This window comes from Dermochelys coriacea, chromosome 16, assembly GCF_009764565.3.
Source record: "Dermochelys coriacea isolate rDerCor1 chromosome 16, rDerCor1.pri.v4, whole genome shotgun sequence".
Classification (NCBI taxonomy): Eukaryota; Metazoa; Chordata; order Testudines; family Dermochelyidae; genus Dermochelys; species Dermochelys coriacea.
This window is the reverse complement of record NC_050083.1, coordinates 20,540,242-20,558,237: the sequence shown is the minus strand read 5'-3', so window position 1 is coordinate 20,558,237 and position 17,996 is coordinate 20,540,242. Positions and strand designations below refer to the sequence as shown.

At 44.9% G+C, this 17,996-nt stretch overlaps 1 protein-coding gene across 9 annotated transcripts in view; it reads left to right on the top strand.

Annotated features, from left to right (window-relative positions):
- KCNT1 (potassium sodium-activated channel subfamily T member 1) overlaps positions 1–17,996 on the top strand; it is a 202,345-nt gene extending 184,349 nt beyond the window's left edge. For 4 of the 9 annotated variants that reach the window (XM_038374838.2, XM_038374832.2, XM_038374834.2 and 1 more), the window contains 7 exons: positions 677–760; positions 1,266–1,394; positions 2,706–2,726; positions 3,657–3,960; positions 7,379–7,441; positions 14,482–14,566; positions 15,172–17,996. In XM_038374838.2, coding sequence (XP_038230766.1) covers positions 677–760; positions 1,266–1,394; positions 2,706–2,726; positions 3,657–3,960; positions 7,379–7,441; positions 14,482–14,566; positions 15,172–15,292 — 807 coding nt within the window. In that variant the 3' untranslated portion in view covers positions 15,293–17,996. The remainder of the gene's footprint in view (positions 1–676; positions 761–1,265; positions 1,395–2,705; positions 2,727–3,656; positions 3,961–7,378; positions 7,442–14,481; positions 14,567–15,171) is intronic. The other 5 variants (XM_043498811.1, XM_043498814.1, XM_038374835.2 and 2 more) reach the window with 3 other exon arrangements.

Genomic DNA, 17,996 nt, shown 5'->3' with positions numbered 1-17,996 from the left:
TCCCCAAAGGAACGTCTGCCAACTTAAAGCAAAATAGAAATGGGGATATTTGGAGAATAGACAGGCCTTATAGGTCCAACCCTTCCATCACCTGCCTCACTCACACTAACGAGAGGGCCCTTCCATTTCTGCCATCAGCGTCCTCGCTCTATACGTGCTTCCACCGCTCCTTTAGTATCCTTCTCTAAAACTGTGTGGCATCCCCCGGGTTCTGCGTATGGTCTGGTACGTGGTAAGTGTCTAGTTTAGGGACCCTTGATCCATTTGGATGCATAAACTACTTTACATTGTGCCCACATTATATCCCTCTTCCCTTTTACTTTCTTCTTGTTAATGATGTTGGTTTCCTGTATTTTAGAGACTCATTTAAAAACCGAGTGCAGCATGAGTTAAAACAAATAAAACTTAAATCCCCATGCCATTTTCCCCCTTAAGAGAGGCAGAGAGAGAAGGAAGGAGCCACATGTGACAGATGTTAGTCACATCACTGAATTCACCTTTGGAATGTGCCCAGATACCATAGTTGTGGGCACAGTTTAAGAAGCAAACAGAAGAGAATATAGAACATAATCTCACCTTCTTTCCAATTTGTCAATACATTTGTACACTAAAGTGAACAGTTGAACAAGTGAAACCTTTTATCTGGCCTGATCTCTCTCTGAATTTCTCCTGTCAGTCATTCGTGAAGGACTACATGATCACCATTACGAGATTGCTGCTGGGCCTTGACACCACGCCGGGTTCTGGCTACCTCTGTGCTGTAAGTGTTAATGTTTGTCTCTTTCAAGCTATAATGCAATGGGGTCACACAAGCACGCGGGTGTGCGCGTGAACATTCTGTGGGGATTGAATCTGGGACTTTCAGCCCCCAAACACAGGCCTCTTGAGCCACAGTAAAGAAGAACTTCTGTCACTGAATAGCAGACTGTTGTAGTCACGGGGGCTGGCCTCTAGAGGGAGACAAAAATCACAGCAACTGGGCCAGTGTATTGGTTTCTCCATGTCATGTGAAATAAGCTCTACCCTTAACTCTGAACCTTACAACAACCTCCGTCCCTAGAGAGTTAGATAGGAACCTCACAGACCCTCCCTGCCCTTCGTGTGGGATCAAACCAAAGCCCTGGTCACAACATCCCTGAGCCTGGGAGAAGTTTAGAACAGGATCCAAGCTCTGCAGCTTTGGACCTTATCAAGACAGGATTGCCCTGTGGCCAAGGGGTCCCTTCAGTGGGAGCAAAGAGACATTTTTCCCCCCTGTTGGTCAGATGAAAATCACTGAGGATGACCTGTGGATCCGGACATATGGCCGTCTCTTCCAGAAGCTTTGCTCTTCCAGCGCAGAAATTCCCATTGGGATCTACAGAACTGAATCACATATGTTCTCAACCTCCGAGGTAAGAAACATAGGGGTCAGAGAGTGCAGAAAACCTTACTGGCTGCAGCCCTGGTGTGAAAGGTCCCAGCAGGGATAAATCACTGGATAACATGTAGAAGTACTTCCAAAATGTGTGCAATGGCGTCAGTCAACCTGCACCCTTGCACTGTCAGCTTTGACCTTATAGCTGTTAGTGAACTGCATTATAGTTACAATCATGTCTAGCCAGGCAAGGAGAAATCCCATCTGAGCAGCTGATGGAGTAACATTTCCATTAAAGGACCAGCTGGGCCAGGCTGCCAGCAGCCAAAGGGGACTCCCGATTGACTGGAGTTGGTGCTCAAATAGTGGGATTGAATGGGGAGGGTGTAATAAATTTGCATGCACTAGCCCAGTGTGAAACAGCTACGAATGCATATTGGAAAGGAGGTTGGCTTGCCGATTCCCTGGTCTTCTCTTCTAATTTCTACATAGCACAAGGGTATGTGTTAAAAGACAAATATGCACTGGTGGCAGAGGTGTTTGTGTTTGTACGGCACCTGGCCCAAGGGGATCCTGTCCTGTGCTAGGGCTCTTAGGCACTACCACAATACCCATTTGAAAAATCTTCATATTATTTAGTATTGGCACAGAAATAGGGCAGGTGGGGCTCATCAGACATGGCAGGCAGCCACCTAGGAGAAGGAAACTCCAAGTTTAAATCAAGAACACCAGGCCTGGCCACCCAGTTTGTAAAAGTTGTGCCAATCGCCCATACTCTGTGGTCTGCACTGCCCAGCCTGGGTAACTGCACAAGGCGAAGGTGAAGCAAGCACTGGCATAGAAAGTAATGAGTACTGTTTGGAGTTGGGTAACTGTGGGATCCTATTCTTGCCACTAGCTCACTGTGTGACTACAGACAGGTTAATGACCTTCTGTGCGATGCTTTGAACTGGGGAAGTGCTATAGAAGCCGTGATTAATTATTATTATGTGTTAACTGTGGTCAGGTTTACAGATCTTAAACAAAAAGAAAAGGAGTACTTGTGGCACCTTAGAGACTAACAAATTTATTGGAGCATAAGCTTTCGTGAGCATTCGGCATTCGATGAAGTGAGCTGTAGCTCACGAAAGCTTATGCTCCAATAAATTTGTTAGTCTCTAAGGTGCCACAAGTACTCTTTTTCTTTTTGCAAATACAGACGAACACGGCTGCTACTCTGAAACAGATCTTAAACAGTGGCTCAGACTGGGGGACTAGAAAGAGAGAATTAGGATGTGATGGACACTCAATGATACATATTCACCACTAACACATATTGCAACTTGGTTTTGTTTTATTTCCAATGCAGCCTCATGACATCAGAACTCAGGTGAGTAACATTTGTATTGAACCTGTGAGAACTTTCTTACAATTTTGGTTTTCTTTAAAATTTAGTGCCCTACTTAATGTTCAGCAAGGTAATGATGATCTGTATCCATCACGCATTGCTGTGAAAAATTCAGCAATACCCAGCATGGGCAGATAAGCATAGTTGGTTAGTGACTCAGTCTTAACTTTGAAACCTGTTTAATGTTAAATATGAATTGAAAGCCATATAGAAAACTGCCGCAAGGAGCTGAAGGTTGACAATTAGTTCAATCCAATCTACCCCTGTGTCAGAGGTGCTGCAAACCATGGCGCTATAAATGAATATATGTAATTAGGGTTCACATTTTATAATGGATATATGCTGTCATATGTCGTGAGGAGGAAAGGAAAACTTGGAAGTTCAGCTGTTTGGCCATCATGAGATAACATTATTCCATAAAAACTTCTGTGCCAGTGATGTTACATGCATTTATTATTATTATTATTATTATTATTTATTATTAAATTCCAAGTTCACCATCTACATAGCTTCTAGTATTAGAGGTTTTTGGGGTGGAGGTGGGGTTCGGCGATAGGGAAACAGTCCCTTGGTGTGAATGTTAGAACACTACCAGATAGTAGGAAAATGAAATGTCAGCATTGAATTGTCAGGATCCACCTAGCATCATGAGGGATCCAGGAGGTAGCAGTCTCAACATGCATATTGCATAATATTGGGGAATGCTGATTACTTGGCCGTTGGTGTAAAGGGGTAGACCAAGGTGGAGTTCCTTTTTAAGAATGGGTAGTGATCACAGTAATACATTGTCCAAGTAAGTACCTGGTCCTAGGAGGAGGTGGGCACAGCCAACTCCAGTGGAGTCAGGTGTGTAGCGTGTTTTCAACGGAATGGTGTTTAGTGCATCCCCTTATGTACTGCTGGGACTTCCAGTCGCAGATCTCAATCAATGTCGAGGATTGCGAGGACACAAAAGATGTCAAGGAACACTGGAACATTAAGACAAGCCATCACAGGAACTCCTGTTCGAGTGACCAGTCGGAGCACCCCTTGCTACGGCGTAAAAGCATGCAGTGGGCACGCAGGCTGAGTAGGAAAGGAAACAAGCACTCAAGCAAAACAGCGGAGTGGATCAGCCAGCAGAGGTTGAGTCTATACAGGAGGTCGGAGAGGCAAGAGCTTTCAGAGCTTGTCAAAAACCGAATGAAACATCTGGGTTTACCTACAACTGGATATGGTAAGTAAGTTTCGTTCTTGCTTACAGTTAATGGCTTTACCAGCATTGTGCCCCATTCACAAGCTGATCATGTAACTTAGCATCTATCCGAACCAAACCAGACACATCCAGGGTATAAAATAATTCCAAAATGAAGTCTGATCCTCTAACTTGTTCCATAGCTCTGGATAGTACATTCAAACTTGGCATTCCCATCAACCTGCAGTCCTCTTGCCTTATAAATCCCACAGCACTGAGACGGTAAGGGGCTTGTTTTCAGACACTGGCCTTTATTTCAGCAGTCACAAATAGCTGTGCGCACATCTGTAATTATTTGCAGGTGCAATAAATATCTAAGTACCAGGTATAACAAGGGAAATAAATGTCTAAATGACCTAAATTACAAGTGCAAAATTTCACTCATTAATTATTTGTGCCTGTAAAATTGATGACTGGCTAAAGAGAGGTTGAAAATATTGGCCTCCACTCTATCATCAAGATGACCAAAATATTCATTTGTAATAGTTGCTAATGCTATTGTCTAAGAATTCTATCCCCTTAGCAAAGCAGGGAAGAAAAGAGCTCAGGCTGGTGCAATATCCTATCATTATATTTTTCTAATCCTTCAGCAAATTCTCTCCTAGAATTTTTTTTCAGCTATAGAGCTGAGTGGTTCACTTCAATGTGTGTAGAACTTAATAACTCTTTAATTATCTCATAACTCTCAGTAAAGCAAGTACTGTATGATATAACACTGTGGCATAATGTAAGAATCTCTCAGTGCAATGATTATTTCTTCTAAAGTATTTTAATTGGCTGTTAACCCAAGAGCATGTCTCACCATTTTTGAACAACAATCTATCCCTTGGTTATGATGAAATCTTTAGCCCACGGCATGCTTGCTTGTTTGTTTTTCTTTTAAGCCATCCTGTGCTACAGCTTGTTTGCGTCCATGCTACAAAAGCTTCTACCCTTCATGTTCAGGAGATATCTCCCTACACACACTCCAATGGGCATCTAGTCTCATACAAAATAATGCAGACCAAGAGCCAGATAACTGGAGCCTTTGGGCCAGGACTGTTGTGCACAGTGGGATTGTGGAGCTGGCGTGAGCCTGGCAATACATTTCGGGAGGGATTTTAGATTTCTGGTCTCTACGTTGTTTGCATCATTGCAACTTTTCAGACATGTGGAAGAGAGGGAAAAGAACTTAGAAATAAATTTTAAAAAATTGGGGTGGGTACTTTGAAAGAAAACAAAGATTTGCCCAATGCAACAGCCACTTCCACAAGCCTACTTAAGGAAGAAAGTATTGTTCTGAGGGACCCTTCACGAGCTGGTAAGTTCTACAGTTGGATGTGGAATTGTGGAGCATTTCTCCCTTCTCTCCTTCTGCTCCCTGCTTTTGGACAATGTTCCAATGGCACAATGAGTTCATTTCACTTCCTTGGTAGCTAATCAAATCAAGAAGAGGAGAGGGGATGGCTCTTTAGGCTTCCATCCTGTAACTTGGCACATTCTGAGCCTGTGTGCAGAGCCTCGCTGAAATCATTGGTAGAGTCAGAGTCTTACAGAGTAAAGTCTGAGTGATCACCAAGCACAAACAATATTATTATTGCTGTCGTCTGAATCAGAGTGCTACGAGAAACATAGAGACAAACCGCTACATCTGCGTGATTATGTAATGACATTGTGTTGAACAACCAAGTGGCTACAGAGACGACAGTGTCGTAATCTTCATGCCCTGTCACTCAAAGTGCTACCATACCTGAATTTAGAGTCTACTGGAGCACGCATCCCCATGCAACTGGTTTACCTGCGTACAAGATCTCACAGCAGGTCATTTGCTTGTGTGCCATTGTTCCTCAGGGAAACAGGGGTGTGAGTGGAGAGTTTGCAGTAAGAGAGATTAATGATGTCCAAGTTAGTCTCTCACTGGCAACATGCCAGCAATATGTATCATCACTGAGCCTCTACAGCCCAGAATTAGAACTAGGAGTGACGTCCATTCTCCAGCAAGTTTGTTTCCTTAAAGAGCGGCAGAGAGACGTATAATGAAGGATCTAATCTAATATCCAATGAAGTCAATGCAAAGATTCCCATTTTAGCATGATAGGTTTGAAGGATTGCCTCACTACATTCTTCTCAATCTGCTGTTCCCCCACAGTTAATATCCCAAGACTTTCTGCTGCTTGTTCTGTTGAACTAGCAGCCCTCCCTCAGCCAGGACTCAAAGTCTGCAGCATAGATGTTGGCATTTCCTCCCCCTTCACATGCAAATGCTCAAAGAATTACTCTTGTAGATGATCACCAGTTGTTGGCCATTGTAAGCTCTGGAGCCTTCAAGGCAGATCCAGATTTACTGACATGGATTTAGTATAATAATGCTCTGGGATATTATCTGAGGGTCAGCAAGAGAGTGTGTCAAGTAGTAGAATAAGAGAACCAAGAGAACATGTTTTCTTTTAATATTAGACAAGCAGGAAAATTGGATTTGTCCTAATGGAAAGATTGTTCCAGTAAAGTTACCAAAGGCCAGAATGACTTTGAAATACAGGCTATCCAAGAGCTGGTCACGCAGGTCAGAGTGCCTGAAGGTAGTTGTCACTTGTACATCTGCCTTTTCTTAGCAGATGTCTAGGGTTTTTACGAACTTTGTGAATTTCTACAGTTTGCTCCTATGGGCTTGCACAACCCTCTAGCATTCTCTGGAGATTCATTCTGAAGTGCAGCCAAATGTCCAGGTGGGTGAATACTTGTAAACTGGAAGGGAAACTAGATCCTCTCACACAGTGGGAGCCATTAGACTCATAACAGCTCAAGGTAGGGTGCTGCACCCCAGAGTGTGAATGAAATCCAAATAATTGGATGTGATATTTTGGATGGTGGGGACTAGGGCTAACTTCTGAAGTTTGATACCCTGCTTATCCTAGATTGTATAGATACTGCAGCATACACGGTTTGCAGGATGGGTCCATGTTTAGAGCTCTCTGCGACACCTAGGCCCCACTGGACTCTTGGCCTTGTTCAGCTGGAACGCTACATTTCCAGGCTTGAGGAGAGTGGGGAGCTGTTAAATTAGATGTTTAGAAGACATGGAGAGGAACAAAAGAGGAGGAGGCTGAAATGTGCTGCTGACATGCTGTGAAGTCGAAGGCTCCTTTGGACCCAGTGATGTGTCAGTGGACCAGTCATGTTTGGTACAGTGCTCTGAATACATTATCACAGCATGTCACCTGTTAGTGTCTGAATATCTGTGACCTCACAGACAGAATGCATTGATCTGCCTTCTTTTCTCTTTCCTTTATTTTTTTTTCCCCATTTTTTTCATGAAAGCTCAGGAGCTCATCTCTAATACTTGCCAAATCACTGCTTGCTGATCTCTCTCTCTCTCTTTCTCTTTGTTTATGTCTGTACCTTTTCTCTGTATCTTCTGTAGAGGATGTAGCAAATTTAACAGCCAGTGATGTGATGAATCGGGTAAACCTTGGATATTTGCAAGGTAATTCTTTTTCGCTGGGAGTCCAGCTTGACTCGCTGCACCCAGCATAACAAGATCATGCCAATTAAGTCTAACCCACACCCTGTTGCCAGTTTTCACCTTAGACCGATTTGAGCCTTTTAAGCACTTATTTGTGGGAGAGGATTGGGAAAGGACTATCCTGTATCTGCACCACAAATGGAAGATCCAATAAACTCACAGAGAGACAAAATTCTGTGACTGTTTGCTAGTTGAAAATGTTCAAGGAAATTACAGCTGTTAATTGCCTCTTTAAAAATCCCTCCTTCCAAAGTGAGCCACTGCAACTCGATTTATGTCTGTTGAAACCATTGGGAATTTGAGACCCAGATTTTTTTTTCCTCGGCAGAATAAAACAGGTTGGGGATAAACTGAGACCTCGCTTGAAGCTATGGAATACGGGCCTCAGTGTTGGATTTAACTAGCCCCTGGACTTGTATGCTTCTCCAGATGCAAGAAAGACTGAGTCTGAGACAGTTTACAAAGCACTTTGGGGCTGTCCAATGAATGTCACTATAGAAATGCAAATATTTCATTATCTTCTTTTAAAATATGTGTACCGGGATCAAAATTTAATAGCCTCATATAATTTCTTTTAAGAACTGTTTTCTACTAGGTTTTGTTGCTATTTTATTTCAAAACTCCTGTAGGAGAAGCTCAAAGTGTAACAAAACCATTCAGGTGTTCTTAATGGTTAGCCCTAAGTCATCTGTGGATGCTTGACTTGACTCAAATGAGCAAGGACCAAATTCTGTTAGCACCCACATTTTACCTAGTCCTCTGAGCACCTTGTTTAGTCTCCAAGAGGACAGTCTCATTCCAGCCCAACGGGATTTATTTGCAATTACCTCCTGACTCAAATCTCTCAGTGCGAGCTGAATTTCATACTGGGTTAAACAGTAACTCAGCTCCTGACTGAAGCGTGCCCATGCTGTGTAGCTTTGTAGAAAACAGGCCATGCTGAAAGAAGTTTAAGCATTTAAGGAGAGGTACCTGTGGGAAGGGATTTTAACTACAGATTACAGTCATCAAAGTTCATATGATTTTGATGGCTATAGCAAAACAAAATATAAAGCAAATCTTTATGTAGCAACCCTCTGCCAAGACCCTTTTAAATCAAACCCAAAGATGAGCAAAAAAAAATTACCTATTTGAATTTCAGGCCTTTGTTAGACAACACTTAAGGTGAAAAGTTGGCATTTCCCTATAAATTGTGTGCTTCTTTAGAGAAATGGCCCCAAATGTGGTTTCATGGAAGTCCCACTCAGTTACAGTATATTGCCAGCTAGTCCATCCATATTTGTTAATCCATGTCTCGGTGACATTTTTTTGCCTGAAGCTCCTTTGATTTATTATCCCGTAAAGGTGTAGATTCCTCGATGGTCATAGAATTATGAATTCGTACTTATAACCTTATAAGACAGGAGAAATTAAAAAAATATACCTACAGAAAATTTGTTAATGTTAATATTATTTTTTGGCTCTTCAGCCAATCTGAATTCCATATTTATCTACAAGCTTATAGGTTTTTAGTCAGAAGAACAAGTTTATATCTGGACACTCTCTAAATTGGTCTAGCGAGCATATATCTGCAAGATGAGCACAACAGAGACTCTAATCCAGAGAAGACAATATGGCAATATACTTTGTGGGTTAGCAGTGTTTTGGTCTAATGCATGGTTTTGCTAGGAAAAATGGCTTCCATGGAGCAGGAGAACCTGCCTCTACCAAAGGTATGCCCATTCCTTCCCCAGTCATATGGCAAACTGTGCATTTGTAATGACCAAACTGTAAGAAGTTTTAAATGTCTTTCGCCCTGCTCTCATGGCATTACTATGCTTCTGCTCCCGTTTCACTGTAAGGCTAAGCATTGGGATGTGATCAGCTAAAACCAAACCGTCTGACACTATAAATATTGATCAGTTGCTCAGCGCTGTGGTATTCTGGACATAGGTTAGAATGGTACCAAACAGCATTATCCCAAAACGGAGTGCATGATTCACAACCCTCCATAGCAACTGACCCCTCTTCCTTCATCACCATGGAGATGGTCAGCAGACCCCCCAAGGCCAGCAGTTAGTGGGAAACCCAAAGAGGGAATGATGTGGGGTCGAATCCCAGAGGTGGGGACCCGCTCCTGAGAATGCGCTTTGGCATTCATTGACTCTGCCCTCAGGACAGATAGCTGAAGAGTTTATTCTGAGCGGAGACATGCTGAGGCAGAGGGGAGCAGAGAGCTGGAGAGCAAACTAGGGTAGGTTACTTAGGGCTTCACAGGATTTCATCCATGCAAAAGTGAATTGGCAGCCAATGTAGACAGTGAAACTCAGGTGTAACCTGCTATTGAAAAGGTGCCCACTTGTATTATGCATCGTGGCCATGTGTAGTGCACTAGCTGAAGGTGTGGCCTTCCAGGTTAATCTTAGCCAAGGTGCTTTGCTCCACCCTTGAGCTAAGAGGAATAGGTAGCTGTGATGCACCTGAGAGGAATGGATGCTGGCTCTTGGCCAGCTGAAGATGAAAAAAAGTTGCTCCTGGCTATTGCTGTCTGTGTGCCTAGGGGCAGAGAGGGGACTAATAGGGGGAACACTGATTAGACTCAAATTTTAAGTAATACCCTTTGTCCAGATCTCAACTGTCTTTGGCTCCTTGGAGACTCCTCTGTTCACAAGCTGTGGAAATAAAAGCACAACCGTTTTCTGCTCCTGGTGGCAAGTGTAGCCATTTTCAAGGCTGGTTGTTTCTCCCAAATTGCCTGGAGTAAGAGATGTTAAAAAGACAATGCAGCCCCAGATCCAGCATAAACGTGGAGCTCCAGCGTGTTCCTGGATTTTCACTGTAAGGAGACCTTGACAGCCCTGAAGGAGATGGGGTGGCAGGCAGGTTGCGTGGGTCTGTGTTTCTGAAGGGGGGAGGAATGAGAAGGTTCAGGAAAGAGGACTGCAGTGCGGGGCGTCATTAAACCGTTCAACCTCTGAGGTTTCAATGTCTCTATCTCTAATGTAGAGGGACTGAAAGGACCACTCTTTGCCTGTAGCACAACATAGTGTTTACATGGCTTAGGGTCTTTAAAACAAGCTATTAGTGATACCATAGGAATAGCTAGCCTGTGTAGTCATTACAACCAGTTTATAGATCAATCTCTGATCTAGATATTAGTTTTCACAAAGCTCTGTACAGTAGCAGATAATGCATGAATGTTATGGCTTAGCTGATTTCAATTAGCCTCAAGCGCTATGGGCTGTACACACATACCCATCTGGAGGCCACTGATGCAATGATTATTGGTAACTGGAAAGTCTATTATTACATCCATACACAGGGCATCAGTGGTGCCAACTCTGCAACATCACTTTGCCCAGCATCCCAGGAGGGGACAATTGCATACTATTTGTACATACAATTCTGAGCAATACTTCTTTGCTGACCAGGTATGCACAAGCTGCTGTGAGCGTATTTAGGTGTGCATAAATTCAGTTGGCACATCTGGCCTGGAAATCAAACATCTGCTGTCCGTTGTGGTCATGCATCTTTGCATACGCATTTGGCCGTTTGCTCAGGCAAACCTCTTTCATATTTTGCTTGACTTGCTTTCATAGAAGTCTTGGCCTGTTATTTTATAAACCAGTTTTTCAGGAATATTCTGGAATCCCACTGGAGAACACATTTTAAAGGAACAATCAATTATATCGTAATAATCAAAACCAAGGGAGATGTAACAAGAATTGAAAAGACTGGGTGGTGGTAGGGAGATTCAGGCATAGAAGAAGAAAGAGTAAAGTGGAGAAAACAAATGCATGAGATAACTTCCATCTAGGCAAGGTCTGCTATTGCAGTCCAAGAAGACTGTGGCACCATTGAACATTCTCTCTAAGATAAAACCTTTACTACGATTTCAAAAATTGTGCAAAAATCTAATAAGCACAGTAGATGGTTTTCTGTGCTGATGGAGTATTTCAGATTAATATTAGAGATGAAGGCCCAGTGAAAAGCCTTATAGTGATTTCATGTGACTGTTTACGTCATTACTCTGCCCTTGACTTACCTCTCTATTAACTTGTCATCCCTTTTTCCATCCTGTACGTCACGCATCTTGTCAGTGACTGTGTGACAACTGTTAGTTGTTTGATAGCCCCCAATCCCATTTACACATATGGAGCTACACGTTTATGAGCATAATTTTCTTGACTGCTGAAGAGATGTACTTGCATGCGTTTCACTCATGATTTTGTTGCTCAGTTACTTTAAAAACAAGCTGGAGCTACCATTTAGAACACTGATATTTACGCTGTGCAACATGAACATGATGTAAATAGACCATGCAAATAAATATACCCATGCAATTATCTTGCTGTCCGCATCGATGAGGCTAGTTCTATGGAGTATTATGTTTTACAAGGTAATTTATGATATGCATGTGTTGATGGCCATGAATATTTCCTGATGAACTTGCTAGTAACTCAGAGACTTTGCTATTGAATTCTGTCATTATTAAGGACCTAACTTTGCTACAGTCCCATATGCTCTGAAACGACAATAGGTAGAATAAAAAAATAATCCTGTAAATAAATCCTGCCACTGGATTAAAATAATGAACAAGGGGAAACCTGAGAATGTGGTAAAAATCATACAGCCGAGGGGTATTATAGTTGCATTAGAGAGCGTTTTGGAGTGCATATAGTGCACTAAGAGTAACGTTACATTTCTTTTTGCATTAAAACAAGGTAAGACCAGTGTCACGGAGTCCCCGGGCGATGCTCTGGAACTACTACATAGGAAGCCAGTCAGACTCTGGGGGAGCCTCCTCTCTGTGAGCAGACTGTCTCCAGGGCAAGAAGCTCACACAGCTTCAGCCTTCCTGGGTCTGACCTTGGAGCACTCAGCATCCCCTGCCCCATCGTGCGTTTCCCACAGCGAGTCTGCCCAGGCAAGGCTCCTGGGGAAGCCAGTGGGTCTTGCACCCCACCTCCGCAGTCAGACGTGTCTCTCAGCCAGCCAGTAAAACAGAAGGTTTATTAGATGACAGGAACATGGTCTAAAACAGAGCTTTTAGGTACAGAGAACAGGACCCCTCAGTCAGGTCTGTCTTGGGGGGGCAGGGAGGCCAGAGCTTCCTCCATTTCCCCAGCCAGCTCCAAACTGAAACTCTCCTGCCCCTCCTCTGGCCTTTATCTTTTTCCCGGGCCAGGAGGCCACCTGATCACTTTGTTCTCCAACACCTTCATTTGGCACCTTTGCAGAGGAGGGGCCCAGGCCATCAGTTGCCAGGAGACAGGGTGTCAGCCATTCTCTGTGCAGACAGCATCACATTGGCCCTCTAGGACTCTGCAACAATCACACCCCCTTATCCCATCACCTAGATACTTAAGAACTGCATAGGAGAAACTGAGGCACCCACACAGTATTCAGCAAAAACATTAAGAACATTCCCACTTCATCACAGCCAGTTCTTTACTTTTCTTAATGATGCCTTATGGTCTGAGATAGACACTAAAAATTGTCCAGCACTGAAATACCTGAGCTGGGTGGCTGCCATCAAGTGCTTTCAGAGCTCGCATGTGCTCAAGCAGCCTGGCGCTTTGAAAAAGTGATGGTTGAAAGTTCAGGAGCCAGCCCCAATGTCCAGAGGAACAAATGAGGCAAGCGTAGGACCTTGCTCTGGTGAATGCCTATAGACTTGGAAGATGTTCATTTCATTCCTGGGGACAGACGAGGTTTTGGCATAAGGATCACCGATGGTAGGGGTCGTGTGGAGTGTGTGAGGGACAGCATGCTCTGGAGTGTGACTATAGGATCCTGGGGGAAAGGAGGCCCCAGACAGGCTGGGTGTGCGGTTGTCAGGAAACTCTATAACAGAGAAAATGGGTGAGGTAATATCTTTTATTGGACCAACTTCTGTTGGTGAAAGAACCAAGCGTTTGAGGAACACAGCTCTTCTTTTTCAGGTCTGCATGGTTGGCAGCTTGGACTAGCTGTCTGAATATGGTCCAGGCAGGTATATATTTGAGCAGCTCTCACAACCAGCCCTTTGTGCTACCCTGCTATTTTTAGCATGCTAGGTCAAGCAGAGCTAGCGTGGGTACATCTAAGTGAATGGGGAATGAACCCCCCCCTCCCAGCTCAAATGCAGCCATGCCCGTAAGTGACTGCTCAACTGTGGTCCATGACCCAGCCCATTCCAGGAGCAGGATCAGAAGGGGAGCCCTTCAGCTATCAGATTAAGGTGCTCACATATTATGAGCTAAATCCTGGCTTTAGGGGTGGGGCTCTTATTCTCCAGAAAGAGAACTGGTGCTCTGAGGATTTAGTGGGTCGCAGGGCTCACTTCTTGTAAACCAGCCTTGCCATTCTGCCTGGCTACCTTACAGCCCCCTGCTAACCTCCTGTCTCCTGGTCTATGCAGAGGGGAAGGGAACCTGCTCTCCTCCTACAGTACCTTTAAAACATGCTACCATAAGCTGATGTTCAAATGCTTTTTCACATTAATGCATTATGGACTCCAAAGGCAAGATGCTCCTCACAAGCCTGTTTGTTGCCACCTGCTTTTGTGGTGCTGTTTGTCATGTTAGTGAGGCTTTGGCTCGTCTGGTGGGAGGCACCCAGGTACAAAAGCAAACTGGGTTGAGCCCATCTTGCCCATATTGTTTGAAGTGCTGCTTTCATTGGGATAGCTAGAGACAGGCTTGGATGAGCCAAGAAGGCCTGGTAGCGTGTAAAGTAAACCAAGCCAAAAAGAGACATGAGCCACCAAGCACTGTTGTAGCAAGACTTGTCATAGGGCTAACCTGGCAGACACGCTGGAAGTGTGATTTTAGAGCACCATTTCACACATATTCTTTAGCACATCTGCTTCTGTAATTGTAATGCATTGGGAAGAATCGGGAAATGTCCAATAGCCCCTATGATTCCCCATTTTCAAGTGCATGTGTGATTTAAAAAATGTTCCCTAACTAATTCAGCCAAGAGTTACCAGTGATCACTCCAGCCAGGAGCATAACGACTCCATTTTTCACCCCTTGCAGATGAAATGAATGACCATCAGAACACATTATCCTATGTCCTGATTAATCCGCCACCGGACACACGACTGGAACTCAGTGATATAGTGTATGTATGAACTTAACACAGAGTGTTTGTAGTGCAATGCAAACCTGTGGGAGAAAATTGCTAAATGTCATCTGAATAGCTATATTTTCGCGATTTTAGCTGACACAGGTCATTCACATGCTCTGGGGACCCTGCCGTGGAGGAGAGATGTGGTGAGCGGCGGGAACCTCTCAGTGGGGGGGGTGGGGTGGGGTGGTAGAGTGGAGGAAGACTTACCAGGCAGCGGCAGGCAGTGGGAGCCTCAGGGAAGGGGCAGAGCAGGGCCTCCACCACAGCCTAGGTGTCCAGCGGGGGTCAGCGGCAGCTGCACCAGGGAAGGCTAAGCCTATTATACCCACCCCCCCATGATCGTACTTATATTTGTGTAGCAAGATATACACAGTCTGCCTGAAGATGTGCTGCGTCATATCTGCTCATTTATACTGGTGTAAATCTGGAGTAACTCCACTGATGGCAAGAGAGTTAAGGTGGGAGTAACTGAGGGTAAAGTGCCCTGTGTAGCTTTCCCCAAGAAAGCCTGTGTACTCGGAAATGATAGTGACTCGTGAGCTAGGTGCCTACCACGTACATGTAACACTAATGGACTTGTTCTGTGTTTCTCCTAGGTATTTAATACGATCTGACCCTCTAGCGCATGTATCCAATGACTCCCACAGTCGAAAAAGCAGCTGCAGTAACAAGTTGGACCCATGCAATCCTGAAACAAGAGATGAAACGCAGCTCTAAACAACCTTGCCACTGACCATGTCTTCTTCTCATATTGCTAATGCATGGAATTGTAAGGGAATTTGCTATAAACTTTACCCAAAGGGATGAATTCTTTGGGGACAAAAATGGATTCCAGGTGGAATACTGAAAAGACAAAGTCCAGTAAACATTAATTGTCAGTGGGTTCCAATGCCCTGGCAGATTCCTCCGCATTGCACTAAGAAAATGAAATTCCCAACCTGGATTCAAGCTGCTTAGAAAGGAAGCTCCTCAAACCTCGGAGTTAAAGGACAGCTGGCCAAATAAAAGGCTCGAGGATTCATAGAGTTATTTGTTTTTAACTTTTTTTTAAAAAAATATATACCGCAACTAGTGAAACAGTCATCGTCGGTACTAGCAGATGTGTCTGAAGTGAACAGAGACTACCACTGATTGACTAGAAGGATTGGGCTGAAAAAACCCCCAAACACTGCAGGTCACATTCAAGTGGAACGGGGAAGTGTTAGGGCAAGAGAGAAAATGATTATGTAGCCTTTTTATTTATGTTTTCAATGGTATCCGTCCTGCTACAGGCTACCGCATGTTCTTCAGCATTCGTTGCCTTGTTTTCCATTATGGGGAAAGAGAGAGAGATGGGGAAGGGAGAGAGGTGACTGAGCCATCACTCACTTGATTAGCCATATCCAGTTCTGGTACGATAGCAAATCGTACCATTGGAAGCTCCAGCAAGCGGCTGAGGTGGGGCAAGAAACCCCTTAATCTACAGGGCTGCTGGAAGTGTGTGATTTGTCCTTAGGCACTGCGGCTTCATGCCACAGTCATTAATCATTCTGTCAAAAGGCTGTGCCAAATCCACCGCTTCTTTTAAACTGGCAAAGGGAGGACCCGCCCTGTGCCATTTATCTGTATTCATATCTACATGGAAACGCTGGTCCAATAGGCTAGTGCTGCTAGGCCCCCAGGCTCGCACCCACGCCAAGACTTTGCCACCTCACTGCATATCAAATACCAGCTCTGTCTGGCAGGCAGTATTATATAAACTGGCAACCGTCCTAGTCTAGCCATACGTAGTTGAGGATTAAAGTATCCTGGAGGGCAAGATGCAGTTTTACAAACAAGGCTGCTGTATTAACACACAAGTTAGGATAACCGAAGAATCTCTTACCTAGCTAGAAGATAAGTACAGCTTTAGTGCCAGCTGGATCGAACGTGGCCAGCACCTGTCTTCTAAATACTTCATTAAAGCCACAAAGGGGGGGGGGGTCACTGTTGCCATCGCCAATTAGCACTGCAGGCCAATGGAATGGGGGCTAGGGCTGAGCTACAATGCTTTACTTTACCTTTTCCTAAGCAGTTGGTTACAAAAGGCCATAGGCCACTAACTGCCATTTTAGGCACTAAGTCTGCTATTAGTGACCCCCGGGCCCTCACAAAACTCCTGCTCAGCTGGTGCCACAACCTACTCGGTGCCTAAATTTTCACTGTAAAAGACCCTACATGCCTAGTATTGTGCCTTGGAGCATGTGTGCTGTTGCCTTGCTCTGGGGGGGGGCCTGGATGCCTGTGCCCGTGCCCCCGCGCTATTCACAAACCAGGGCAAGCGAGACATTCCCTCAGCTCACTGGCCAGGCCCAAGCTAGTAGGTGCTCAGAGAGCGCCCAGCAGAGTGGCTCCCTGGCCACAGGACCTAGTGCTGCTGGCCCCCACATTATTGCTTAGCACACACACCTAACCTAGGAGACACCCCCCCCCCAGCTTCAATCCCCGTCTCAGCTTGATGGGGCAAAAGGCTTGGCACGGGGTGTGTTCTGACACTGAGCTATGGGATGGGGGGCGTCTTTTGCTCTCTTTTTGGTTGCAGCTCTTCCATGCTGGATAACTATTTAGTGTCATTGGTAGAAGGGAACTGGATCTTGGATCTCCCACCACTCAGCGGGGAGGCCCGAGGCAGCCATCTCAAGCACATGTGCTCAGTGGGCCAATGCTTATTTAATCCCAAGTGGCCCAGGCTTTAACAAGCTAGATAGTGGGAAACCCACATGAGCATGTCCCATAGCTCAGAGGGTAGAACACTCCCCAGGGAGGTGGAAAATCCATGTTCAAACCCTTGCTCCCTACTAAGCAGAAGGGGGGAATTAACCCTGGGGAATGTGGGTCTCCCACAGCCTGGATGAGGGCACTAATCACTGGGCTAAACCAGGGGTAGCAGCATCTCTGCCTGTAGGAGGGGGTTTGCGCCTGTGGCTTCCCAGCAGTGCTAGGTGCCTCATTGCAGCCCAGACTTAGGCACTGACCTCCTTGAGAGAGGTGCGGGTCTAGGGCACCCTTCTCATTGCTCTCTCCCATTGACTAACCTCCTGCTCAGCATGCCTGCTTTTGTGGACTCCACTCCTAGGTGCCTCTCTTTTCCCCGTCATTGTAATAGAGTGTCAAGGCTTCGAACCGGCCTTTGTGATGCCCAGTGATTTTTTTTTTCCCTAGATGCTTAAAAGCGACCCTTGCAGTGCTCGACAGGCAATGGCCAAGTCTCTGCAACTCTGGTCCAAAATTTAGTCAATAGGCCTCATTTCATAACTGAGAGTCCACGTCTACAAACACTAACACATGTAGGTAGGTTATGCCAGTGAGCTCATGTCATTACAGAACTAGGCCGTAAGAGAAAATCTGGGGGCTCCAGGAGGGAGTTTGGGTGCAGGAGGGGGTTCAGGGCTGGGGCAGAGGG